The 26,028-nt window shown below is 47.8% G+C and overlaps 3 protein-coding genes across 10 annotated transcripts; 2 read left to right on the top strand and 1 right to left on the bottom strand.

The window, feature by feature from the left end:
- Positions 1-6: 6 nt before the first annotated feature.
- On the top strand, positions 7-13,991 carry ORC2 (origin recognition complex subunit 2). 3 transcript variants are annotated; one of them, XM_080347294.1, is made up of 17 exons: positions 7-304; positions 1,299-1,442; positions 1,734-1,820; positions 2,674-2,763; positions 3,481-3,512; positions 4,802-4,859; positions 5,445-5,626; positions 6,096-6,194; positions 7,129-7,238; positions 7,810-7,942; positions 8,319-8,415; positions 9,880-10,026; positions 10,619-10,790; positions 11,123-11,184; positions 11,910-12,028; positions 13,532-13,658; positions 13,952-13,991. In XM_080347294.1, the coding sequence occupies exons 1-16, from the start codon at positions 214-216 to the stop codon at positions 13,619-13,621; spliced, it is 1,713 nt and encodes a 570-aa protein (XP_080203420.1). In that variant the 5' UTR covers positions 7-213; the 3' UTR covers positions 13,622-13,658; positions 13,952-13,991. The 3 variants fall into 3 exon arrangements, with proteins under 3 accessions (XP_080203420.1, XP_080203422.1, XP_080203421.1); XM_080347296.1 differs by lacking the exon at positions 13,952-13,991 and having other exon boundaries at positions 12,694-13,603; XM_080347295.1 differs by lacking the exon at positions 13,952-13,991 and having other exon boundaries at positions 12,657-13,603.
- Positions 11,972-19,390, bottom strand: NIF3L1 (NGG1 interacting factor 3 like 1). Of its 2 annotated transcripts, XR_013922314.1 has the most exons (8): positions 19,365-19,390; positions 18,375-18,810; positions 17,748-17,913; positions 17,175-17,301; positions 16,956-17,094; positions 15,763-15,846; positions 15,067-15,355; positions 11,972-12,068 (listed from the first exon to the last, which is right to left on the bottom strand). XR_013922314.1 is itself a non-coding variant. In XM_080347297.1 (7 exons), the coding sequence occupies exons 2-7, from the start codon at positions 18,802-18,804 to the stop codon at positions 15,171-15,173; spliced, it is 1,131 nt and encodes a 376-aa protein (XP_080203423.1). In that variant the 5' UTR covers positions 18,805-18,810; positions 19,365-19,390; the 3' UTR covers positions 14,617-15,170. The 2 variants fall into 2 exon arrangements, 1 of the variants encoding a protein (XP_080203423.1); XM_080347297.1 differs by lacking the exon at positions 11,972-12,068 and having other exon boundaries at positions 14,617-15,355.
- Positions 17,820-25,811, top strand: PPIL3 (peptidylprolyl isomerase like 3). Of its 5 annotated transcripts, XM_080347301.1 has the most exons (8): positions 17,820-17,952; positions 18,367-18,490; positions 20,208-20,255; positions 21,164-21,238; positions 21,924-22,017; positions 22,409-22,476; positions 23,769-23,887; positions 25,083-25,811. In XM_080347301.1, exons 3-8 carry the CDS (start codon positions 20,253-20,255, stop codon positions 25,207-25,209), a joined length of 486 nt encoding a protein of 161 aa, XP_080203427.1. In that variant the 5' UTR covers positions 17,820-17,952; positions 18,367-18,490; positions 20,208-20,252; the 3' UTR covers positions 25,210-25,811. The 5 variants fall into 5 exon arrangements, with proteins under 5 accessions (XP_080203427.1, XP_080203425.1, XP_080203428.1 ...); XM_080347299.1 differs by lacking the exons at positions 17,820-17,952; positions 18,367-18,490 and adding an exon at positions 19,456-19,896; XM_080347302.1 differs by lacking the exons at positions 17,820-17,952; positions 18,367-18,490 and adding an exon at positions 19,468-19,498.
- The last annotated feature ends 217 nt before the right edge of the window (positions 25,812-26,028 follow it).

Raw genomic sequence — 26,028 nt, 5'->3', positions numbered from 1 at the left:
CGCGGATTGGCCGGGACGCACGTCAGTCAGGCGCGGCGGTGCCCGCCCCGGCGGCTGTGAGGGAGGGCGGCGGTGGAGCCGCTGGTTCTGCGGCCGGTGCGGCCGCCGCCGCCTCCTGCTGCGCCGCGAGGAGGAGGCAGGAGCCCGAGGGTCGGGCCCCTGGAGCGCGGCGAGGCGGAGGACGGCTCTGAGGGGCTCCCGGCGGCGCTCGCCATGAGCCAGGCGGGGCGGACGGAGCGCGGCGCGCTGGAGGTGAAGTTCGTGCCCGACGAGGAGGTCCTGAAGCACATCGCGGAGGACTCAGGTACGGCCGGCCCGGGGCGGCGCGCACGGTGCGGGCCGGGCAGCCTGGCGGCCCCGGGCACCCTGGCGGCCCCGGGCACGGAGCCTTCTCCGGGCGGCTGCGGCCCTGGCCGGGCCTGCCGTGTCAGGGCTGGGCTCCCTGGGTTAAGGACCAGGCGTCACTGCAGAGAGTCCAGCGGAGGGACACAGAGGTGCTGAGGGGCCTGGAGCATCTTTGTGGTCAGGAGAGACTGGGAGAGCGGGGGCCGTTCAGCCGGAGAGGAGCTGGGAGGGATCCGGTCAGTGGGGTCGATATCTCAGGGGGGGTGTCCGAGGGCGGACCAGACTCTGCTCATGGTGCCCAACAGGGTGAGGGGCAGCGGGCACAGACCGAACACAGGAGGGTCCGGCTGAACACGAGGAGAAACTTGTTCGCTGTGCGGTGCCGGAGCCCGGCCCAGGCTGCCCGGAGCGGCTGTGAGTCTGCTGCTCTGAGGCGTTCACACCGCCTGGTTTGTGGGTGCAAACTGGAACGGGAGGTGCCACTTGAATATGAGAAGAAACTTGTTGGGGTGAGGGTGTCAGAGCCTGGCCCAGGCTGCCCAGGGGGTTGTGGAGTCTCCTTCTGTGCAGACATTCCAACCCGCCTGGACCGACCGTGTGTGATCTGCTCTGGTGACGCTGTGCGTGCAGGGCCGGGGCTGGCGATCTCCCTGCAGCCCCAAACACGCTGTGCTTCTGTGATTTCTCCCAAACCGGGGGAGCTGGTGTGTGCAGACACAGGGATCTTGTCCTCAGGGGCTGCAGGAACCACCTTGTGTGGTAAAGAACAGACTGATGGCTGCAGGGTCAGCTGAGCACCAGCGCACAGCCGGCTGTTCTTTTGGCAGGACAGCTTTTCGACTTTGTTTAGTGATTTGCCCAACAGGAACTTGGTCTCTGAGTGGGGTAGCTGCATACTACTGCAGTAGAAACGACGAAGTAGCAAGAGGTTAAAGCTCTTATTGCAATGCTAGGTATTAAAGTACGGAAAGATAAGACTCAGCTGACAGTCACTTTGAAGACATTTGTGAAGAAGCTTGAGGATATTTCCGACGATGGAGCTCAGGAAATCCTGGAAGAGAAGAACTATGTTGCTGCACTTGGAATATGTGCCCAAGGTATTAGTGGGGAAAACCTAACGCAGCTAGGGCTTCAGGAGATTTGTGGATTGTCAAGGTTGTACAATGTTGATGAAATTGCTTTTGAGGGTTGACCAGCTCTAGCTGCATTTGTGGTAACAGGTAGACAAGAGGATAATGATTCTAGGATTTTATTATGATGTTTATTTCCTAACACCTGCAATATAAAGAGTCCTTTGAGTCAAGTAGTAAATGCTACATGCCATCCTCCTTGGGTTGGGATTATACCAGTGTTTTTTAAATAGCTACAAGTAACATTTCTTTCCACAGGTTCAATGGGAAATGGGTCAAGTGTAAGCGGTGGTGAAGTTTATTCATTCCAGACTCCGAAACGCTCCAGCAAAATGGTAGAGCTGGGTATGTTTTCCACTTTCATTCTTGCTCTGGCTATGGTCTTTTCTTGAGTGCTCTGTTAATGTGATTTGTCACTTCTGTTTATTCGAAAGATATATTTTCAGTAGTTTTTATCTGGCTCTGAATCAGTCTTCCTCAGAAACAAAAGCACAGGGCTAGGAGAAAGCAAAGGTGTGGTGGGGATAAGAAATACAGATAATAAATAAATAAACACATAAGAAAAAGTAGAACTTGCTTAATTCTGAGAGAAAGTTTGTGTGTAGGTGCCAAAGAATGGCAGGGGGGTTTTATTTGTGTGATTTCTGAGGATCTGAGAATAATTGATTACATAGCAAAGAGTCAAAAGGCAGTATTGGCTTAGTGTGTCAGGGCGTTTCTCCTGCTCAAAGGGTCTGAGTGTTTTGCTAGGTGACCTGTGGACTCGGGAGAAGCAAACAGAAGTGACAGTTCTGGTTTAAATAAGATAACTGAGTCCTGTTGTCACTACGTTTCCTCTTGCTTGAAGAGTCTTTGTGTGCCCAGCACCTTCTGAACTTCATTAGTGTTTAGGACTAAGTGAGCAAGACCAAACATTGCTCTGATTCGATTTCCCAGGGAGCAAAGCATGCTCTGCCATTGCCTCAGCTATACTCAAAAATTGAATTAACTGAGGAGTTTAGCCTTTGAAAATGTTTGTTAAGGATTATATTCACTACTAGGCTTAGAAAAAAAAAATAGGAATGATCTGGTACACTTCCTGAAATAATGAGGAGATGAATAGAGAGTTTCAGGTGTTTGGCTCCATGGCTGACTAGCCAGAGCTGGCAGTTTTGTACCTAACATGTGAAACTTCTTCCCTTCCCCCTGTTTCCCGCAGCCTCTGAATTAGCGCAGACACCAGGACAGATTGCTGCAGCTGGTCACGCCGAGTGCCCTGAGAAGACAGCCAAAACCCCGCAAAGCAGCAGTAAGTCCTGTCCTGCCTTGGGGATCTGCAGCTGAGTGAATGGGGGTTCTGTTTCTATCTGGATGCCGCAGCGCCAGCTTCTGTCACGCTCGAGTATTCCTGTCAGCTCACCGTTGTAGACGGAACAGCTTGGTTCACCTGGGTGTCAGCTCAGGTGAAAATGGGAACTTCTCCCTCCTCTGTTGCTGCGGCACTTCATGATTTCCTCTGTGTTCAACAGAAATGCTTGCGCTAGAGAGAGATGTGGGCTGAGTGGATGTGCTGAGCACCAAATGGGTAGGATTGTGGGGGTGTTCATGTGTAAATTCATACTTTATTATGCAACATTCAAGCAGCCAGTGCTGTAGGGAGAAATACAGGTGGGAGAAGTCAGTGCAGGTCAGCACTGGCAAGAGCACATTATGTCGTGCCCAGGAATGCAGTTGATGTGCTCAGGGAGAGGACATGACCTCGTTTTCCAGCCTCTTCCCTTCTGCTGACGGTGTCCCAAAGCTGTGCGCAGAATTAAAAGCTGTGTTCTGTGCTAACAGTGTTGACTGTGTTCTCTCTTTGCCTGTGAGGAACTAAAGGCTCCCGTCATAGGGTTAACCACCCACGGAGCTGATATTTTGGTGCAGTGTACCTCTGAGTAGCGAATGCCTGTTTTTCTAATGGACCATCTTGTGCCACTCTTGAAAATATTCAGTGCTCTGAACAATGTTGTTTCTTGCTTTGCAGAACGTCCAAGTTCAAACAAAGCGCAGCAGAGGGTGAGTGATCACTCTACTTTGCTTGGGGTTTGGTAGTGGTTTGTTTTGTAGGGTTTTTGTTCTTGTTTCTTGTTGTCTTTTTTTCACTTTAAAAACTTGAACTGGCCAGTTGCTACAGCTGGAGAAAGGAAGGACCTTGAAAAGCCTTGTCCACAGTACTGATGTCTCTCCTAATCCAGCTGGGCAGGAGTAACTCAAGTAAGAGCAGAGCTGCCATTAACCAGGACCACGGGATTTAGAGTCAGTGGGCGAACAGTGGGCTTGACGGCTGAATTAGCACGAGTGGAGACTATTTCCTTGCATCACACAAATGAGGATATTAGACAGTTCCTTAATACACTGTGGATCTCGCAGCTTTCCAGTTTCTCATCCAAGGAAGAAACAGCCTTAATTGTAAGGAGTGCTGTTAGAACAGGAATTCAAGAACTGTCGTGCTGTTCAGTTTCTTACTGTAGTGTTAGTTTATAGAAACTAATGTGATAATGGGAGGGCGAGTGTAAATTGACGTAATCTTTTGTGATGCTGCAGGGAGATACAGCCCAGGACTGCCAGCTGTGGTTATAAAGAGAGTGCTGTGAAACAGCTGGCTTTCTAAAATGATGTACTGTCATACTAGAAATCTATGCACGGCTTTTCTGGTGTAAGATTCCAGGATGCAATATGTCTGTAGGAGATGCTGGTTTAGGATGCCGTGTTCGCTCCTCAGTTATTTCATGTCCACTTTGGCAGGATTAACAAAAGTGTTTCCTAAGTACTCTAGACTTAATCTAGTGTCTGAGTCAGGCGTGTGCTTTGCACACAGGTAAGGAAGACACGCCTCTGCAGTTTGATGAGCCCAGGCCGCTTGGGTTCCCTTTGCTGTACTTCTTCTGGGTTTAGTATTCAGAGGGGTCTTCTGTCATTCTGGCAGCAGTTTTCATAGTGGACTTCCCAATGACATGGAGTGGGCAGTGTGACATGGAAGGCGACTGCCTGCCAGTCCATCATGGCTTCACTTTGACTCTTCCTGAGGGGCCGGGACTGGCATCTTGGTTGGAGATTTCACTTTTCTACCTCCATCTCAGGACAGGAGTTGAAAGGATTAAGCCCCTTTTGGAACCTGATCCTGCGCCCTTCTACCTCTGAATGGCAAAAAAAGAACTCCCCATACTTACTGCCTCTGCTCTCCACATTTCTTCTGGGCTGAAACAGCTTGGAAATGCAACCTCATTCTACTCTTTGCTTGGCAGAGGGCTGTTTTGAGGAAGTATATGTTTCTTCTAATGCATGTTTTCTCTTTGCTGTTACAGAGTAAAAAGAAAGAATTTGTGTCTACCACCCCTTACAGACTCCGGAAGAGGCTAGCAGGTAAAGCCGAACCTTTGCAGCCCGCTCCTGCGGTGAGACAGTGCTCAGAGGAGAGGTTCTCCTGGTGGGCTTCTGCCCACAGTGGCAGCCTGGCTGAAGCAACCCTGCCAAGCGCAGAAATGTCTTTAAAGCAGTCCGTGTAGACCTTTCCCTACGGCGGATTGATGCTTAGGAAAAGGCTGAAAGGGTTAGAAGCACCAGGTTCAGTACCATGATCAAAAGAGACAAAACTCTCAGTACTCTAACCTATGCTGCCGCTTATGTCTGGCACAATTGCTTGAACCAAGTCATAAAAATGAGAAATAGGGAATTCCATTGTCCGTTCTTTAGTGACTTTTTATGGTAGGATTATGTTTCTTAGTTGGTGTCAAGGAGCAATCTTTACTAAACAAGAATTTGTGGGCCTGGAACTGGGAAAGAAACAGCAATGTACGTTAAGCATTGATTTTACTGTTCTGTGAAATACATTTAGGAATCATATGCTTGAAAAACATCTAGAGTCTGTATGTGAGAGAGCAAGATGGTGCCAGATGTGTTCTGTGTAAGAAGTCATTGCTAGCTTTTAACCTTAAATTTATCCTCTAGCTCCAGATCCTGATTTAGAAAGTGAGAGTGAATATTCTGCTTCCTGCTCAGAGGAGGATGAAGACGACCAGAAAGAAGGCAGCGCTGGTTTATCAGGTCAAAAGACCCCAGCAAAAACTAAGGCTGCGTCTGTGTCTCCTCCCAGAAACACCCTGGCCAAGAAAGTTAAGGAGGACAAGATGGTGAGTGTGCTGAAAAAGACACCCCTGATATTTAGTGGATATTTAGTGACAACGAGCTGTCAGTGACCACACCAAACTGTGGGGAAGAACTACGGGGCTGGTTTCAAATCAGGCGAGCTGGCTTGGCTTGCTGTACAAAAAAAAGCACAGGTGACTTCCTGGCTTTGTGTTCAGCTTCGTGGTTTGATTTTCTTCCAGCACAAGGGTTCCCCGTGCCCCCTTAGAGCTGTTGCTGTGTTCTGCCGTCTCAGAACCCTTTTTTCTGTCTCTCTTTTTGGGAAATGACCATCTGACTAGGTTAGCTTTGGCAGAACACTTCTGTAGAAGCCAGTTTTGCAATTATCTTCTGGCATTTTATTCATCCTTGCTCTATGTCTCATATAGGCCATCGTCAGATGTGTTTGTGGGTGCAAAGAGAAAGGGGTGACTTGGTAGCAGGAGTGTTGCTGACCTCGCTGTCTGTTTTTAGAGCAACCTGGTGGAGGAGTACTTTGAAGCACACAGCAGTTCCAAAGTGCTCACTTCGGACCGAACGCTCCAGAAGCTGCAGAAAAGAAGACTGAACCAGGTACGTTTCATAGTGAATCACACAACTCCCGCAGTTTTTGATTTCTCTGATGATTTCCTTGGAGCTCTTGCACCTAGGACTGCTTTTTGCACCCATCTGTGTTTTTAAAAGATGGCGTGTATGCCGGTTGTCTGGAATTGCTACCCAGAGAAACATCTGGATTCTTAACAAGGTCTTTCAGAACAGCTCTGGAAGGAGGTCCAGGCTGGCAGCATCAATCTGCTGCTGGCTCCAGAGCAGCTGACGGCCTGGCAGCCTGTGTCTCAGTGCTGCGTTTGTCTGCTTCATTGCAGCTGTCTCGGTGTTCTTTCCAGAGTAAACTGTCTTCTACTGCAAGGGAGTGGAAAGCAAAGCTGTTAAAACTGGAGAGAAAGGGAGACCGGTGTAGATTTGATGTCATTTGGCACGCTACTGTGCTGTTTAAACATCAACACCCCAGCATATTTTTAAAGCTGAATTAATCATTTCATTCTTGATGCTTTTGAAATACTTTTTCTACATTTATCTGTCAGCTGCACATTATTTCCTTTCTGCTGTATTTCTTTTGTAAGCCTAAGCATGTGGCTCCTCCTGCGAGCAGGGGTGGGCCGCTGGTGTCTCCCTGCCGCCGCGTGGGGTCTCAGCATGGCCATTATTTCAGCAGTGGTTCTCCCGTACTCAGCAGGAAGATACAGAACAGTGCCGTATCGGTTCGAGTCCTAGTCTGGCTGTCAGTTCCCATAATACGGTTCCTTAATCTCTGCTTTGCTTTCTCCAGCAGCAAAACTGTTCTTAGAGGGGTCTTCAGCAAAAAACCACCAATTGAGTGCACCAGTGGTAAAAGCTGCTCTGCTCCCTAGCTAGAGAGCACGCTACAGGGGTATTTGTAAAGACTCCAGAAATGTCTTGGTTTTTTCTCAGCTCTGAGTGGCATCTTACCTCTTTCTCGACACAGCAAACACTGCGTGACCTTTTGAAAAAAGCTCCCCTTGCCTATGCTGCTGAAATGAAAGAGCTAAACCAGGAACATGAATCCCTGTTTTCCAAGTGGATGCTGCATTTACAGTAAGTATCCAATGCGAACCACCAAAGAAGCCCAGTAAACAGGCACTGCCAGTAAACTTACCCTCATGTCAGCAATATCCCGTGGATGAGTTAAGGAGCGACTTTTTTTTCTTTGCTTGATTGCTTAAATTTAAAACGTGGTCCTGTTGCAAACGTTAGCAGTATAAATTTTATCTTTCTGGTCAAGATGATGCTTTTCCTGCTTCTCAAAAATAAAGCAAGCTTTGTGATGCCCTGCCATGTTCTCTTGATGCTTTCCTGCCTCTTTCTCCGTGGAACAATTAGGATAAGAAAGAGATATGAGAATAGTTTAATTTTGCTTTTTTTTCTTGTAATTGCTGTGATCCATGGTGAGCATTAGATATAATCACTGGTGAGGGGGTGAATGTGAATGCTAGTTATTCTTTGTTGTCTGAAGTTGCAGTTCTAGCCTTGTTCTTGGCCAATACCGTTTTCTTCCCGTAGATGTTTTGCTAAATTTGTGGGCCTCCAGCCTGCTAAAGCACTTATTTTACTAGGATGCACATGCCACTTTTCAGATTCCTGAGTGTATTTACTGACTTTCCTGCAGCTGGGGTTTCAACATTGTGCTTTATGGACTGGGCTCAAAGCGTGATTTGTTGGAGAAGTTTCGTACCTCTGTGCTCCAGGATTCCGTTCACCTTGTGGTCAATGGATACTTCCCCAGCATCACTGTGAGATCTGTAAGTGTGCGAAAAGCTCGTGGGTTTATCTAATCATCCCGTGTTACAATTACCTCTAAAGTCTTTCCATGTAAAACATTAAGGAAGGCTGCTGCATCCTATAGCAGGAGACTCGTGAATGAAGAGCAGTTCCTATCTCTCTTTTAAGAGTTTAAAGAAAGAATTGCAGTTATTCCCATCATTAATCGATACTTATCAGTCTAAAACCTTCTTTTATGTCACTATTTTGAAAAGGGGTAGAATTTTTTTGGTTATATTGGCTGTTCTGGGGATTTGACAGTAAAAATCAGGTTACCTCCCTCGTGATAATCAAGGGCTCAGTTTCAGACGTTCTGTGCCAGAGCCCTTCGGAAGGGACTGCTGTTTTCTTTTCCAGATTCTCAACTCCATCACAGAGGAGGTGCTGGACCATACAGCGACCTTCCACAGCCCCCTTGACCATCTTGAATTCATCGTTAAAAGGTTTAAAGAAGGTAAAATTACTAACTTCATACATAAAAATGTTAGAGTCCACTTACTGTTAGGAGAGCCTGGACGTTGTCTCTCCTCATAGCTTTCATATGGGCGTTTATAGGTTATTAGTTTATTGTAGCTTGTAATTATGCCACATATATGAAAATATGTACGCACCAGGAATATATGTGTACGTGATCCGGGGCTGTTACTTCAGTCAGTGTTTCCTGGTGGAAGACAGGATAGGGAAACTGGAGGGAGGATGGTCCTTAGCCACTGCTTGAGGACCAGATGTCAACCTCCCTGAAATCAGCGGAACAAAGGACTCGCAAGCGATTTGGAATGACAGTTGCTGACACATATCAAGTCTTTTGAGCTTCTCTGGAAAATCACGGCCCGAGGGTCTTTCTGTAAATTTCAGTATAGGCTTAAATGCATATGGTTTAGTGGAATATTAATTTAAATATATGAAAATACTGGCATTAAAATGAAATAAAGGACAGCAGTGTCAAACAAGCAGGTTAGAATTGGATTCAAATGCAAATGAAGCAGGTACTGCCACGTGGAACGCTTGCTGAATTCTTTTTGAATGTCTGTTTTACTGCTTGTGTATGCATACACAAATTGCCGTGGAATCTTAATTGTGCTTGGTATTGGTGTTTACATTCTGTTTTCCATCATTACCTTGTGAGTATTTCTGGTGAGACTAAGTGAAAAAGACTGATTAATGGCAGTACCCACATGAATCTACATCTCATGTAGTGCGTGCGCTACAGCTGATCGGACGGGGAGGCTGAGGAACCTTTGGTTTCCATCCGCAGCCAAGTATGTATTCATTTGCACAAAAACTGGCTGCTGTTCGGGAATTGTTTCTGGACTGGGGAAGGAGCTGTTCCTAGGGATAAGAACAGCAGCAACGAGCTCACTGGAAATGTTAACGTCTACCGTTTGCATTATCCAAGCTACGTCTGTGGAACTTCCTTTGAGCACTCGGTGGGAAAGATTTCCAATTGTTAGTACGCCTTGGTTCCAACACTGGATAGAAAATGCCTTTTTCATTGTGCAAGGTGGAGTTTAAGGATCCTAGTCATGTAATTCAAAAGCAGCTTAGATTTGCATCCTGAAAACACATTTGGATGGCCTTGAATCGCATGACTAAAAGTCTAAGCTAATAAGGCAGTTCCTGGAAAAGCCGTGAGCAAGTGGGAAGTGGATTATAAAGAGGAAAGCTTAGACTGCAAAAAGAACTGTAGCTGTGGTGTGAACTGCGGTACAGTGAATTGAGAAAGACCCTTTCAGGTGCTCAGAAACACCAAGGGCGGGATAGAGCTCGAAGGAAGCCATACAAGGAAACTGATTTGATATTGGAGGGATGAATATGGAGCCTGGTGGAAGAGACTTGTCCTGGGCTGTGCCGGGAATGGGAAACCTCTTTGTGTGCTGTTTCTTTGATTGGTTATCTGCTGTTTTTTCTGACCTTGCAGATTCATCTTTAGAACTCTATGTCCTCATTCATAACCTGGACAGCCAGATGTTGAGAGGAGAAAGAAGTCAGCAGATCCTCGCACAGTTATCCTCTCTGCCTAACATTTACCTCATTGCCTCTATCGACCACATCAATGCTCCTCTCAGTGAGTCCCTTGGGGCCTGGTGTAGCAAAGAGAAAATAATCCACATTCCACTTTGGGGCTGCTGAGAGTGCTTGATAAGCTCATGTGTTACTGTCCATGTGTGAAATCAAGCTGGTGATGCATGTATGGTGGTAGCAGCTGGAAGCCCAGACCGGGACCCTGGCTGCATCGCACCAAGTCTGTATTAAGATACTGAGAACTACCAGTCGGTGATCGTAATATACAAATAGACTCCAAGCTTCTGGCGCCCTTTGATTTAGGGACCTACTGAAAAAAAGATTGGATGTTATGTCTGTCATTGCATCTAAACAATTTCATCAGCCAGAAATTCTTTGCGCACCGCTGAGTCTGGGAGGGTTTACAGCATATCTGTGAAGCCAGTATGAAAAAGGGATGTGCGCAAACGTTTGATTGTGGAGAATTTGGTTTACTTGTACTGCAAGTACCTGGGTGCATGTGCTGTAAATTTCACAACATACATTGTTCCGTCAAATACTACGGTAGAACTAAGTACGTTTTAGTATTACTTCTTTAACGCCATAGGAAAGCTGAATTCCCAGTTCTGTCTGCGCTTTATTTTCTCTCTGTCTAGTGTGGGACCAGGCAAAGCTAAGCCTCTACAACTGGCTTTGGTACGAAACAACCACGTTTAGTCCTTACGTGGAAGAAACGTCTTACGAGAACTCGCTCTTAGTACAACAGTCTGGGTCTTTGGCTCTGAGCTCCCTGACGCACGTCCTGCGCAGTCTCACTCTCAACGCCAGGTGAGGACTGTTGTACTTCCTGGCAGCGCTCGCTGAGGATCCAGGCCTTGCTGGTTATTCTGGTCTTCACTCAGCAGGAGTCAATCCCTGTTTTCTGACAACAATGTTCAAGGTGAAGGTGGCAGGACCTGGCTTCCAATTGATTGCTTAAATGAACAGCATTTGGATAGCAAGCTTTGTCCAGTTGCGAGATTCATGCACAAAGTCTTTGGTTGTGAGGGAGAAATCAGTTAATGTTTTCTAATGGTGGGTGGTTTGGGGTTTGTGGGTTGTTGTGTTAGTTTTTGTGCTTTGGTTTGTTTATTCTATTTTTCCCCTCTCCTCCCACATAGGGGGATATTCAGACTGCTTGCTCGTTACCAGCTGGAGCACAAGGACAACCCATCTTATCCAGGTATGCACACACTTTTTCCTCACCTGTTTGACGTGTTGCCATTACCAGTTCAGTCCCAGTGGCGCTGGCTTTTGGTGCGCAGGTAACACCCCCAGCAAGAGCAGCGCTGCTGCCGCTGGCTCAGCCAGACTCGCGGTGCAGACTGTCTAGTGGTACCGTGTCTGACTGACAGCAGGTCAATCGACTGGCTGGTTCTGATGGACCTCCTCTGATTGTCACCTGCTTTGATCTTTAGACAGGAGTGAGACCGTTCGTGGTGGGCTGTGGAGTTAAAAAAGTAAAATAAAGGAAGAATATGAATTTGCATAACTGGCTCTTAAAGGGCCAGGGCAAGACAGGAGATTGTGTTCCTGTGCTGCTCCTGTCTACGCGAGTCCTGGCGTGTCCTTGCTTTCTAGGATACACGTGCAATATTCTGTCAACTGTCTCTAACAGGTGCTGCGGGGGATATAAATAACATAGTGATGATAAAGACTAACCATGTTGGGAAGTGCATTTAAAGTACTGTTAAAATCCCACGAGGCAAACAGGGTGACTGGACTGTCCGTTCAGCTGCCTTCCATTAGTTGCTGAAGAATTAGCTTGGCTGTATGCTTGAAAGAAGTGATGATGTTGCTGTAGCCACTGTGGTCTAAGCCAAAGCAAGATAACATGTTGTTAGACCTGGAAAAAATGAGACAATCTTACCACTTTAGTTTCTTGTTCTCACCTTTTTCTGTCTGCAGGGCTGTCCTTCCAAGACTTCTACCAGCAGTGTCGGGAGGCTTTCCTCGTCAACAGCGACCTGACGCTCCGGGCACAGCTGACAGAATTCAGGGACCACAAGCTCATCCGGACCAAGCGGGTGAGTTGGGGGAAGAAGATAACTCTGGGTATTCAGCCACCTGAAACCAAAAAATAGGCTTACTTGCTCCTGAGTGTCCCTAAGACACTGCTTTGCAGCTTACAGTGAGGCTGTGGGGTTTGAAGCCCCTAGGAACGAGCAGAGGGCTGAAATTCTGCAGCTCTGTCCATGACTCCAATTTGTCAATGCCCTTTGCACAGATAGAGGGCTGTAAAAATGCAGTGCGCTTTGGTTACTCAGCAACCTACAGGCCTTTTCTTCCTGAAGCACCGGCGTCAGGAGCCTGGCAGTCTGCTTCCAACAGTTCCCTGCATTGGCACGAGGGAGGGACGCCGGCTGGTCCCAGTAATGAGGCAGGGAAGCAGCACTAAGTATGGGAACGCAGTGTTGAGGAGCTGTGTCCTGTCAGACTAGCACAGGCTGCTGGAAGATTTCTCACACACTGCCTTTTCTCAGCATTTGTGCATTTCCAGCGTTGCTCTAGTGAAGGATTCCTGCTTTTTGGCAATGTTGTCCTCCAGGACGCTGTCCAGCTCTCATCCAGACGTAGTGTCGCAATGTTATTGAGTGGCTTGCGTTGCCCTGTGTGCTGGCGTTAACAGAAGTGTGTATGCGTGTCTGTTCTCAGGGAGGTGATGGTGTGGAATACTTATTAATTCCTGTAGATGACAGTACCTTGACCGACTTCTTGGAGAAAGAGGATGAAGATGTGTGATGCCTCTGTGTTCTCAGAGCATCTATGGCAACTGCTCCCAAGGGATGCCGGAGAGGGTCCTGCCTGCGTTCGGATCTCTCTCCCTCCAACCCCAAGGCTGCTGGACTACTTATTGAAATGTCATAATTGTCACAAACGATGATTGTTGTTCAGCTGCTTCAGGTAGTTTGGAATGATGACTTCTGTAAGGAAGGCGTCTCTTGCTCTGTAGGATTTGCCTGTGTTGTCTCTTTGCTCAGATGATGCCTTCTCCGTACCTATGCAGCCAGCCTTACAGCCAGAAAAACGAACTTGGGAAGATTGTGCTTTCTGCTCTCCACCTCACCAGACACGAGGGTTTGAGTGGAGCCGTTTTCCTGGGAAGTGCAAGCCAGAGCTTCAGTTTGCACTGCTGGTGCAACTTCTCTCACCTGAGTGCTTTCCAGCGCTCCTTTCCCAGTTATGACAGGCTGGCCTCCAGTGGATGGAGAAGCCAATATTTATAATGCGAAGGGACCTGCCTGGACTGCATGAGAAAGGAGAATACTAGTGGGTTTGGGACGCCGTGGGTAACTTATTGAATTCTGGCAACAGAACTGAAAGGCTTGTCCCAAACCCAAATCCTTTTATGAGAAGATTTAGATAATCAAAATTATGATGGATTCAGGTCGTTTCTTGTTGGTGGGGGTGAGAGGATCCAGTGTCTTTCATCTACTTTCCGAGTTGAAATCCAGGAATACAAATAGGCTGTGAAGTTTCTCTGTTTATTTTTTAAAAGCTTGATTGTGCGTATGTATTTTTTACATCAGGAACATCCACTGATCCTGGAGGAGGCCTTAAATGCCACTGACAAGCTCTCCCCTTTTGTTAAGCCCTTAGAGAGGTTGGGAGACTGCTGAAGTTTGACAGCTTGCTTTTCGTCACTTTTTTTCTCAGGTATGTGGGAGTAAGCCCTACAGTTCCATCAATTGTGGTCTGCCAGCCAGACTTCAGGGACTCTGTACGTCTCATATTTGGTAGCTGTGTTACAGCTTAATGTTGTAAGAGTTCAAATCAATCAAATAAAGTACTTTATTAATTTTCATTAGCTTGTCCCGTCTTCCACTATCCTTTTTTGTGTTACAGGAAGACAGACATCCTTCTGGCACATACCAGGAGGACTCTCCACCTCCTTCCCCCAGGACACTTGCCAATTAACATTCTCTTTTCGTGGCACTTGCATTTTACAGGCTGCAATTCCAGAACTGTCCAAAACGCATCAGATCCTGCCTGTCACTACTTAGGCTGCTGTCAGAACCGCTAGAACTGGGCTCTAGGTATTGTGTCTTACCCAGGTTCTGTAAGTTAGGTGTAGAGTTCAGGAACTCTGCTGCTTGAACGAAGACATGTTGTTGGAGAAACTTTACCGTCTTATAGCTTTAAATTGTCTTATAACTAAGCAGCAACCACATCCTGTTTTTGCACTCCTTTGACTCTCTGCAGCTCCTGTGAAACTCAAGATTTAATTTATATTCTATGGAAGACACCACCTAATGCGTTACAAATTTGCAAGTTTCAATGTTGTTTAAATATTCTTCTGGTGTGCGGAAGGTATACTACTGGGAGATCTCTTTTAATTAAAACAAACAACACATACACACACAAAACACCCCACCAGCAAACACACACACACAACAAAAAACCCCACCCTACCTTCAAAAGTAAAAACCAAGCTTTATCAGTGGCGAAAATACTACTTGTTCAGTTCTAGTAATCCTGTAATTAAGAGCCATGGGTATAAAAACTGTTTTAAAAAGAAAGTAACAATGGCATATTAAATTTATTTACAGTTTTGTTAAAGAAGTTACAACCTTCCAAAGCTTTTTTTTTAATTGAGAGTCCGTCTATTAGAAAGCCTTAAAGCTGCATTAATGGGAGCTTGTGCAACTGAATACCAGTACCAAATACCTGAATTGTGTATAGTTGTATATCAGTGGTGCCTTAAAATGACTGTTAATGCAAATGGGTGGTCCACACCCTTTCATTAAATATTATCAGGAGATTAATTAGCTAGAGTATCAGTGACTTGTACTGATATGATTAGATGTAACTGCACTAGGGCACAACTGCTGCATGAGCTTAAAACTGGAGATAAGCCAGGTTTTTATATTTTACCCAAACCAATCTTTGAGTATCATGGGTATCAGATATATCTCATAACTGTATGCAGTAAATTTATTCAGGTGCAGCCCGGTAATTGAGTCAATCAGCCTTCAGTATCCCAAAACAAGCATGTATTTATCCGACATGACAAAACACATCCCAGACTTTGATGGAATATATAACACAATCATTCTGTACTGACCCAATTCAGCACATCTCCATTAAGTCTGCAGCTGGACAGGTCTGTGCTGCATACCATGAAACTCAAGGGAATTTTGTCCAATTTGTTAACGTTTTTGTTTTCTCCTATGCCACCTGGAGGGGATCTCTGTCTTTCTCGGACACGATGATGTTGATTCCGTTCTGTAGGTGGACAGCTAGCGCCTCACGCAGCTCTGACAAGAAGCCTCGCTCAGTGTTGCTGTGCTCACACAGAATAACGCTTATCCCGTTGGCGACCGCATCCAGAACGTCGTGGTGGGACATCTCCCCTGCCATTTGGAGAAAGAAAGAAGCATGTAGAGTGGTTTGGAAGTCTGGAAGATTCTGTAGACATTATGTTCCGTTAGGGAACTGTCAGGAACTGAGGAAATACCTTGTGTCTTGCCAAAGGAGAAACACACCGAGGGCTGCAATAGCCTGCCATTGACACCGATTTTGTGTTGAAATAATGCACGTATAGCAATGTTTCAACTCAAATAACCTTTGCTGTGCCATATAGCCACCTGATCCACAATAGTTCTTATGTTACTTATCCATAATTCCAATAACTGATTGTTTCTCAATTATAACAGATAATGCTTTCCGGCCAGATCTTTCAAAAGCCAGTCAACTCTTTTTTTTCCCCTTTTTTGCCTAGTGACTATTTTTCTAAAGAAAGAGCACCCAAATCTTTTACCTGTGAGATAGAGGTCAGCTTCCGTCCCCTTCAGGACGCTGCTCCCAGAGCCAGCGCACAGAGCAACCTTCTTCACTGGCGATTCTGCAGGACACAAGGTGCCAGTTGAGCCCCCTTCCCCTTGCTCAGCCCGCAGGGCGGTGCTGCTATCCCGTGTTTCACAATAACCGCGACCTTCATTTTAGAGCCAGTGTGAGTTTGTTGGAGGAAGAGACGCATCTGTCAGTTTGGAAGAGTCAAGGGCCTGGAACGTCTCAGGTAATACCGCAAAATCCTCAGTGTACCAAATAGGTGTGTAGTTTGCTTTTTTCTTCACGGGGGAGGAAGGTTTGCAGAAAACCATACCATTAAAAATCTGCCCGTTTGCTATGATTGCCGATGCCAAGCTGTTGCATATGTGATAGTGGCAGGAAAGTTAATTCTCTCTATATATATGACATTCACTAGGGAGAGGGGACACACCACAAAGGTTTTACAGCACGTTGCTGTGTAATTACTGTTGATTTGTGGCATCACACCACCACAATCCCACACCACAAGGAGAGCCTTCAAAATAGTTTGGTTTGTTTGTTTTTTTTTTTTTTTAAGGTAAATGATAGTTTAAGTGGTTTGTCATAAGACTTCTGTCTCATCAGTTCTCAATACATTTGCTCTCAGATTCTAATTGTTGTGGCCTTGGAGATTAGGATAGAGGATAAGAGGATGCTTGTCCCACGTTTTCATTAGTTGACCCGCTGAGCTAGGATAGTTTACCTTCTTTGCCACTATTTCTCTTCATTTAAAAACGGACAGTTACATGTTTGTAAGGACGCCATAAAGCATCTTACTACTTTAAAGTGCTTTGAAATTTACTGTTCGGTCACGAAAGAGAGTGCACAATGAAATGGTACACATTTGTGTCTGCTAACCTGGGGGGGAAATCTTAGTAGTTATACAAATGATGGAAAAGGATGTCTCATATTCAACTTGGACTGTCCCTTCTTCACGGTAACAGATACAGAACTTCCAATTAAAACCACAGATGGGATTCTTTGTGCATGATTATATCATGTGAATTAAAAACTACTGTGTCTTGTCTTAGTGCTTCATCCCACTTGGAAGTGAACCCGCCCGAGGCCGCAGTGTTTGACACACTCATGCTGCTTGTCCTCCCGCAATACCGGCGCTAATGCCGTACTGCCGGGCCCCTTTACCTAGAGCCTTGCCCGTTCCCAGGGCTAGGCGGATGTGCGGTAATTTTAGGTGGCTTTTGATCCGTCCCACTACGTCTGACAAGGACGCCGGCTCGCTCAGTGTGCACAGACGTCCCATTCCCGTGTCGGGAAGAAGAGGCTGAAAAGAAATGAAAAAGACTGTGAGAAAGCTGACTCCAGAAGTTCTCATTGCTTTCCAGTAATGTGTGATTTTATTACCTTTTGTAACAAGAGAATCTCGGTCCTGTGATAAAGAAGGCTATTTTGGGACAGTAAAGCCACCACCTCCAACAGGGCTTTCTGAGAGCAGCTCAGAGTGACTCGTGTTTGCTCCTCACCTTCAACCCTGAGGAAAGATATGCTTGGTGCTTGCTAAGGAACACAATGCAGCATCCTGTTAACCTAAATCATAGCTGTTCTATTATCCCTGTGGCTATTCTGCCACAGAGAAAGAAAAAAGATGTTGTGATAGCCCAACCTAGTCTAGTCTATTCTCCCCAAAGAAACAGATATAGGTATTTAACTCAACTGTCCTCTTCAAATTTCCTGTTAATACTCTGCTTCACCACCTCTAATCTACATGATGCTACACTGAGTTGCTGTTACCGTGTAGTATAACACAGATTGATCAGAAAGGGATGATTATTCCTTAACTTTCAGGATCTGCTGCAGAAAAAACCAGCAGCAACGCACAGAGCACCAAAGGGATTACAACCGTAAAATACAATTCCGATTCCGTGGGTTTGTTTCAAACGACAGAAAGAATGCAACATTAGAGAGCGAAGCCAGTACCTGGCAGGGAGCGTGGTGAGGCAGGAGATCTCCCGGATGCCTCTGATTTTGGATAGCACCGTGTCCAGGCGCTCGGTGCTGCCCACGCAGAACTCCACGCGGTGCGTGCCCTGGGTGGGCTGGCTCGGCGCAGCCGACGGGCGCAGCGGGACGCACGTACAGGCACCTGAGAAAACCGCACGAGACTGCCGTTTCATAAAGCTGGGTAAATATCCTGACACTGATTTAGCAAATATCCTAATGAGAAGGCAATAAAAGGTGCAGTTTAATCCATTTTCTGTGATCTTGGACTTTATAAATTAAAGGTGGTGGTTTAAAGTCAGTCATCTGAACTTTCCAACCAAGATGGACAACAAATAATGCTGCACCAGTTCCGACTGCCTCCCATAGTGCAGTCGTGCATCTGAAATTGTCCTCTAGTGTCTGTATCTGGTGTTCCTCACCCAGATAAATTTCCTAAAATACACTTAGAGTACTTGGAAGTACTAGAAGAATAGAGGGGGGGGTGAGGAAAGTACTCAAACCATACCTGTAAAAGCTGGAAGAAAGGAAAATAAAGAAAGGTCCCCTATAACGTATAGTGAAGAATGATGTTAACCTTTTTGTTTGTTTTTAACAGAACCTCACCGAGTCCCTTGGCCAGCCAGGCATTCACTCCGTGTGGCACAGCATCGTACGCCGTGTGCGGGGAGTAAATCCCGACTCTGTGCTCCAGGGCCCGGACCACCAGCCGCTCCTTCCAGGTCTGCCACGTTACCCGCTTGAGTGGCGCGAATATGGGAGGGTGGTAAGAAAGAACGAGCTCTGCCTTCCTCTGCACGGCCTCCTCCATCACCTCCTCCGTGAGGTCGTTGGTGAGGAACAGGGTGTTCACGGTGTGGGGAGGGCTCGGCTCCACCAGCAGCCCCACGTTGTCCCAGCTCTCAGCCAGAGACAGGGACGCGAAGTCGCCCAGGGCGGACACGAGCGCCCGCAGCTCCATGAGGCAGCGGGCAGGCGGGCGGCGCGGGGAGCAGCGGGGCGGCCAGCGCAGCAGTGGCGCGCCCGGCAGCAGCATGCGGCTCTGCGGAGGAAAACGGGCAGGCGTGAGCGCGGGGGACACACCGCCCGAAGCAGCGGGGCTAAGGGTGCCGTGCTGCCCATGCGGCCCGGCCTCCTCCCGCCCCGGCACCGCCAGCACCGCTGCCGGCGCCCAGGCCGCGGGGTAGACCTGGCCACGGGGTAGACCTGACCCCCCTGCACAGACCGTCGGGTAGACCTGACCCCCCTGCACAGACCGTCGGGTAGACCTGACCCCCTGCACAGACCGCGGGGTAGACCTGACCCCCTGCACAGACCGCGGGGTAGACCTGAGCCCCCTGCCCAGGCTGCGGGGCAGACCTGGCCGCAGGGCAGACCTCACCCCCTCCCGGAGCGGGAGGTGGACCTCACCGCCGCCCGGAACGCGGGTAGACCTGAGCCCCCGGGCCCGGGGCAGACCTCACCGCCGCCGGGGATGCGAGGCAGACCAGATCCCCCCGCCCGGACCGCGGGGCAGACCTGACTCCCCCCGCCCGGACCGCGGGGCAGACCTGGCCCCCGGACGGACTGTCTCGCTGCCGCCAGGCCCGCACCCACCTCCTGCCGGGGCCCCGCAGCGGGTGCTCGCCTGGCCCTGCCCCTTCCGGCGCTGAGCGGGGCGGCCCGCCCCTTCCTGCCCGCCCGCGGGAAGCGCTGCCCGGCGGGGCCGCGGCGGGCACGGGTCTCGGCGGGTTCGTGCGGGGCAGTGGTGCGGTGCCGTGCCGTGCCGTGCGGTGCGGTGCCGTGCGGAGCGGTGCCGTGCGGTGCCGTGCGGAGCGGTGCGGAGCGGTGCCGCCTGTCGGGTCGCGCGGCCGTGGGGTGGCGAAGGAGCGGAGTTTGGGGTGTAGTTACCTCAGATCGGGAGAAAGGAGGAGCCAGGGCCGGCGGGCCGCGGTGCGGTGCGGTGCTGGGCAGGGTGTGAGCGGGAATCAGCCAGTAAAAACGTTGATTTCCGCACAGCTGCGATTTCATTGACATCATTCCAAATGCTTTACTTCAAAATGCGACTAAAACTAAAAATAAATAAAAGTTTGATCCTGTACTTGGATATAGGGATCTGAAGGTTGCTCCCAACCGCGCTTCTGTTTAGGTACAGGCATGTGGGTTTTATCTGCTCATTGCTGTCATTTGTAAAGCCATGTCTTTGGAAAAGCTGCGATTGCTTAGGATAAACTTTCACCCCAGAAAAGGGCGGGATTTGCCTGCACTCCCTTTCTCTAAGCTACTTTGTTCTTTCTTGTTCTTTATATGCTGTGTAGTTGCATAATGCAAGCAAAGCATTTATTCGCAGGGTGGCTTGGGTGGCACTGCAGAACTGGGCAGTATAACAGCACATAACCACACGGTATTTTAGAATCAAAAAGAACTGGGGAAAAATAAAATCATGTGTTTTCTTTGCAGGAAGTTGCTGTACGTGGATCTACCTCAGCTTTCCCATAAGTGGACATGGTGAGAACAGTGGCACTTTTAACGTGTTTTCATGCTCTCTGAAGTGGTCGTCTGGAGAGGGAGCAGCTGCTCTGCACCGCAAAGCCTTACACATTCCGCTCCGGTGCTGGGCAGAGTTTGTGATAAAAAGGTCAGGTTTTCATTTCAGACTTATGGCAAGATATTGTGAAAAGGAAAATACGTCCACTTACACAAGTCTGAAAGATTTGGTTAATATTTGGTCGTCTAGCTTGGTTTCTCTTGCCACGGAAGCATTGTTCAAGTCACAAGTATGTAGCCATATGCGAGTGTATGTGACCTGCACTTCAAGTTTAGCAGCTCGGGAGACAGAGATATATGACTGTGTGTCTTAAACTGTACATACACCTTTTGTAGGATTTCCATGGACATTACAGGCGACTGTCTCCTCCCCTGTACCTGTAGGCTTCTGGAACAGTACACCAGTATCATCACAATGCTGATTTTTATTAGTTTTCCTGTACACTTATCCCTGGTGTGTGATTTTGTAGGTTTGCTTGTTTGTGAAGGCAGGTGATACATGGTGCCGTTCAGAACTGGCCTTATCACTCACGAGGCCGCAGGCCCGTTGTTGCTCTGATTGTAAACCACACTGTGATCTTCTGACGCAGATACGTTATATCTATCTATGTAATCATAAATTTGAGTATCGTATCTCTGGACTGTAACAGCTTCTGCATTACCGTGGCAAACTTGCTTTGTCCTAAAACGAAACGAAACCAAGTGCTTCCTGGCGATGTCGCTGGGAACGTGGAAGGTTTGTGGCCGAATATTGAAACAGGTTATTTGCAGTGGGAAGTCGCTTACGCTGTTGGTGGGGCCGGGGAATCAAACCGAGTCTGCCGGTATTTCATTGCTGATGTCCTGATTCTTCTCTGGCTCTTGCCCAGGCTGTCACGCTGCACACTGACGTGGGAGATATTAAAATCGAGCTGTTCTGCGAGCGCACACCCAAGACTTGCGAAGTAAGTAGCAGGAGCACGACTGCCCAGCGTTGGAACAGAGCAGTAGAAACAGGGGAGGTGAAGCGGCTTTTCTTATTTGTCTTTTCACGTCATGGAGTGTTACCATTTTAACTGGTAGCAGTGCCGCTCCCACTCACGGAGCCTTTCCCGTCGTGCAGTTTGTCACGCCGCTTAGGGCTTTGCTGCCTGTTTCTCGCCGGGTGACGTTTAGCTCAGGGCCGCTTCCCTCCGCGTTCTGACGTCTCACAGTGTCCTTTGCCCGTAAGGAAATGCAGCACTTGGTCTGGGATTCCCAAATCTCCCTGGGTTTGCTCGCACTCACTTTATGTTAATTCAGTAGAGTGAGAATCAATCCCAGTCTGTCAGGGGCCCCAGGTTTGCCTTTCTGGAATAAACTTAGGTTGAATGAAAGTGATACTTCTGAGCACATCTCAGGCTTCTTGTTTGTTTCCTAAGTCAGACAACCTTGTGCTCTAAGTTTTATTTAAAATCCCTTCTGTGACAATGCCAAAGGAGCATGTTAACTGTAATTTGTGACTGTTCTGTGGCGATACTCTAGAATTCCCATGGTCGCGTTGCAGAGCAGAGACAGAAGTGTTGGTCTTGGCCTTGCTAGTGCCGTTGTTCTAGTGAGAGGATCCTATGTCTGGGTTGTTTGCTAATATGGTTTGTTTCATTTCCTTAGAATTTCCTGGCTCTCTGTGCTAGTAACTACTACAATGGCTGCGTGTTTCACCGGAATATAAAGGGCTTCATGGTTCAGACAGGAGATCCATTAGGTAAATGATTCTGCTAGGGTCTCTATAGAAAAATGCACATTAAAAAAACCCTTATAAATATAAAGAAATATAAAGAAAATGTAAGTATTAATATTAAACCCAAAACATAAACAAAGTGAAAATAAAATGTAAGAATTACTGTGTTGCTGGGGGAAGTTTTTATGATGAGATTAGTTTTCTCTGGTGAGCTTGCAGAAGAGCAGCCATTAACCTAGTTCTAAATAACCACACGTTCTACGTAAAGCATTCCACAAACTTGAGTTTTCCCAGCTGTTTCCACTAAAGGTGATGGTTCTGCTGACCTGGCAGCTGTTGAACAGCTGTTATGTCTCTGCTCGGCGCAGTTTTCAGTCTGCAAATCCAGTGATGTGTTGTGGTGCTTCTTCCTCAGGCACCGGGAAAGGAGGCACCAGCATCTGGGGCAAGAAGTTCGAAGATGAGTTCAGTGAATACCTCAAGGTATTTCTGCGTTCTCGACGTGCAGTTGTGTTTCCCTGTGAATTTTCCAGTCAGCATTGTGTTGTACTGTATTTCATACCTCTCTGGTCATAGTGAACCAAAGTATAATCCCACAATAAGGGAGCAGAAAGCATTATTAAAATAGGAACAGGTGCTTCTGTACTTGGCGAGTTGGGTTTGAGGGTTTTCATGGCCGAGGCCTGGAGCACAAAGAGTTTGTAACAAAGTGGGTTTTGTGCACTGAAGGCCAAGAAGTAATTTCTCATCGTAAGGGCAGTTTTGAGGAGGTAACCATGGAAATTGGGTGTACTGTCAGCAAGTTTGCTGGTGACACCAAGCTGGAGCAGTGGTGACACTGGAAGCTGTGCTGCCATCAGAGACCTGGACAGGCTGAGAGCTGGGCGGGGAGAAATTGAATGAAATAGAACAAGGGCAAGTGTAGAGTCTTGAATCTGGGCAGGAACAACCCCAGGTTCAGTGTAAGTTGGGGAATGACCTATTAGAGAGCAGCGTAGGGGAAAGGGAGCTGGGGGTCCTGGGGACAGCAGGGTGACCATGAGCCAGCACTGGGCCCTTGTGGCCAGGAAGCCAGTGGTACCTGGGGTGGGTTAGAAGGGGGTGGTCAGTAGGTCAGAGAGGTTCTCCTGCCCCTCTGCTCTGCCCTGGGGAGACCACACCTGGAATCTTGTGTCCAGTTGTGGCCCCTCAGTTCCAGCAGGACAGGGAACTGCTGCAGAGAGTCCAGCGCAGCCACCAAGATGCTGCAGGGAGTGGAGCATCTCCCGTGTGAGGAAAGGCTGAGGGAGCTGGGGCTCTGGAGCTGGACAAGAGGACACTGAGGGGGGACTCATTCATGGGATCAATATGGAAAGGGGCAGTGTCAGAGGATGGAGCCAGGCTCTTCTCGGTGGCAAACGATGATAGGACAAGGGGTAATGGGATCAAGCTGGAACACAAGAGGTTCCACTTAAATTTGAGAAGAAACTTGTTCCTGGTGAGGGTGTCAGAGCCTGGCCCAGGCTGCCCAGGGGGTTGTGGAGTCTCCTTCTGTGCAGACATTCCAACCCGCCTGGACACCTTCCTGTGTAACCTCATCTGGGTGTTCCTGCTCCAGGGGGGGATTGCACTGGATGAGCTTTCCAGGGCCCTTCAACCCCTGACACTCTGTGATGCTGTGAACTGGGATGGATAGCTTTGGTTCTCAGTAACGGCAGTGTCCGAGTCACTCGCACAGTCCCGGTGCAGGTCCTGCTGTCACACGCTGGATCCGTGCTGCGCTTTTTCTCTTCCAGCACAGCGTCCGCGGGGTCGTTTCGATGGCAAACAACGGGCCCAACACCAACGGGTCGCAGTTCTTCATCACTTACGGCAAGCAGCCGCACCTGGACATGAAGTACACTGTGTTTGGAAAGTGAGTGACCCGCCCGCCCGGGAGGATCCGCACGTCTCGGGGCACACACAGTGCAAATGTAGAAGCTTGCGGTTGGTTCTAAAGCTTTTTGAAACACTGGACGCGTAGATGTAAATGTACGATCTTGCACTATCACCAGAATTAGGTGCTCCAGAATGCCTCTTCGTTTTTCGTAGTAGTAGGGAATTAGGTGAAAATAGGCGTATTGAAAATTACCTTTCTTGGGTTGTTTTGTGGTTCTCTCGCCAGTTTAGCTCTTCGCTGTGCCCAAACAGACACAGCTTGGTTTTAAGCAAACTCCAGAACAAGCGGATACAGGGTTGTAGGGTTTGCTGAGAAGCAAGAGCCTGAGTAGGGACCGGCTCTGGGGATGGAGGTACTGACGTGGTCACGCTGCGTTGGTCAGATAAAACTCAAGGAACTGACAGTTTATACAATCAGATGAGGTTGTTAAAACATATTTATAGACACTACTAATAAGATATAATCCTCAAAGCGAATCTTTTCATTTTTGAGTTTTTTGGACCTGCTTTCAGATCTCAGAGCCGTGGTAATGTCTTTTGCTTGTAGTTAAAAAGCCTCTAGTGTGCAAATGACTGCTGAGAGAAAGTTGCGTGTATTAAATGGAGTTAAATATTCAAAGGAAACTATTGAGATGTGCAAATACTCTTTTCTACCATTTGTGTTGTGTATAGGCAGCTCAGTATAGGTGTTCCTGTCATTTTCTCTCTTGCCAATTCTTCAGCCTGATCAGGAGGTCTGAAAGCCTGAACTTATATTTGTACCGTTAGATTTACCCAGTTATTCATGATTTTGTCCAGTCTCGTCTTTGAGTCGGAAGGTTAGAAATCAGCGTCTCTCATTGGGAAATGAATTTCCCAGCCGTAATGCGCAGTGAAGTTTGGTATGGCCAGTATCTTGCTGCTATTAAACCTCTGCCACGATGGGTCTTTATACAGCTGTGGGTGGTGTAAAACATGATACAGGTCGGTGGGTATTATTTCTACTTTTTACCAGAAACTGTCACGGACGCTTAATATTTCCTTTCAAAATATATGCCATACATCACGTTTGAGCTGTCTTGTGTCGCTTGGAAAGCCCTTGCCCTGTGACAGTTTACTGCAAAATGCTTGGAGATATCTCAGTTTCAGTCACTGTTAGAAGGAGGTTCCCAGCGCTTGTGCTTTTCTTGCAGAGTTATTGATGGCTTGGAGACCCTGGACGAGCTGGAGAAGCTGCCTGTGAATGAGAAAACCTACCGACCTCTTAACGATGTCCGCATTAAGGATATCACAATCCACGCCAACCCTTTTGCTCTGTAGCCAGAGTGCCTGGGCACATCCGTCAGAGACCGGTGAGCTCGGCTGCGGGGTGACGGGCTTCCTGGTGCCGGGTTTCCTGGAGCTGGGTCACCCCATGCTCACTGAAGGCAGGATTTGGGGAGTTGTGACCACCTTCGGGAGTTATCACGCTTTTCAAAGCCACTTTTTCTCCAGAGTGTGTTCCAGGATTTTGATGTTTAAATGTTGCTTTTTATACTTGTAAAATAAGGCTTTTTTTAAATATATTTTTTTTGTTCACAAATCTTTGTTTCCTGCCCTATGTTCTGTAGGGGTACTAGGTTGAAACAAAGTCCTTTGCTACAGTTTCATGCTACGGTGTGCAGAGGAGCGCTTGCTCCTGCACTGCTGTGTTGGGATGGTCACCGCTTCAGCCTCCCCAAAAGGTAGATTGGGAACTATCGCTTCTTCCCATATTTTTTGGTGTGAAAGACTGTTTGGGTGATTACGTGGCTGTTGATCTAAACTAGGGAACTGTAGATTAACTTGGTTTTCATCACTTGACTGCACAAGCAGTGCGGGGTAAACGCAACAGAGAGTAGTGACACAAAGACTCCGGGCAGACTTCTGATCAAGAATATCCTGATACAGCCAAAATAATAAAAGCTCCTGTAGCCAAGATGATGTTGAACAAATGAGAAAGCTGATCGTTTCTTTTTTATCTAAAGCTGTGTATTGGAAGGAGACAATTGGTCTTACGGGACAGGGTTACGTCGGAACTTTAAAGAACTGTATTGTGTGTTTTCCTGTTTGTGGTTCTGAACCTTCCCCGGGTTCTCCCTGAGAAACTGGTCTAGAACA

Source organism: Nesoenas mayeri (assembly GCF_963082525.1).
Source record: "Nesoenas mayeri genome assembly, chromosome: 6".
Lineage (NCBI taxonomy): Eukaryota > Metazoa > Chordata > Aves > Columbiformes > Columbidae > Nesoenas > Nesoenas mayeri.
The sequence above is the reverse complement of the archived record's forward strand: the minus strand, read 5'-3'. Positions and strand labels throughout refer to the sequence as shown.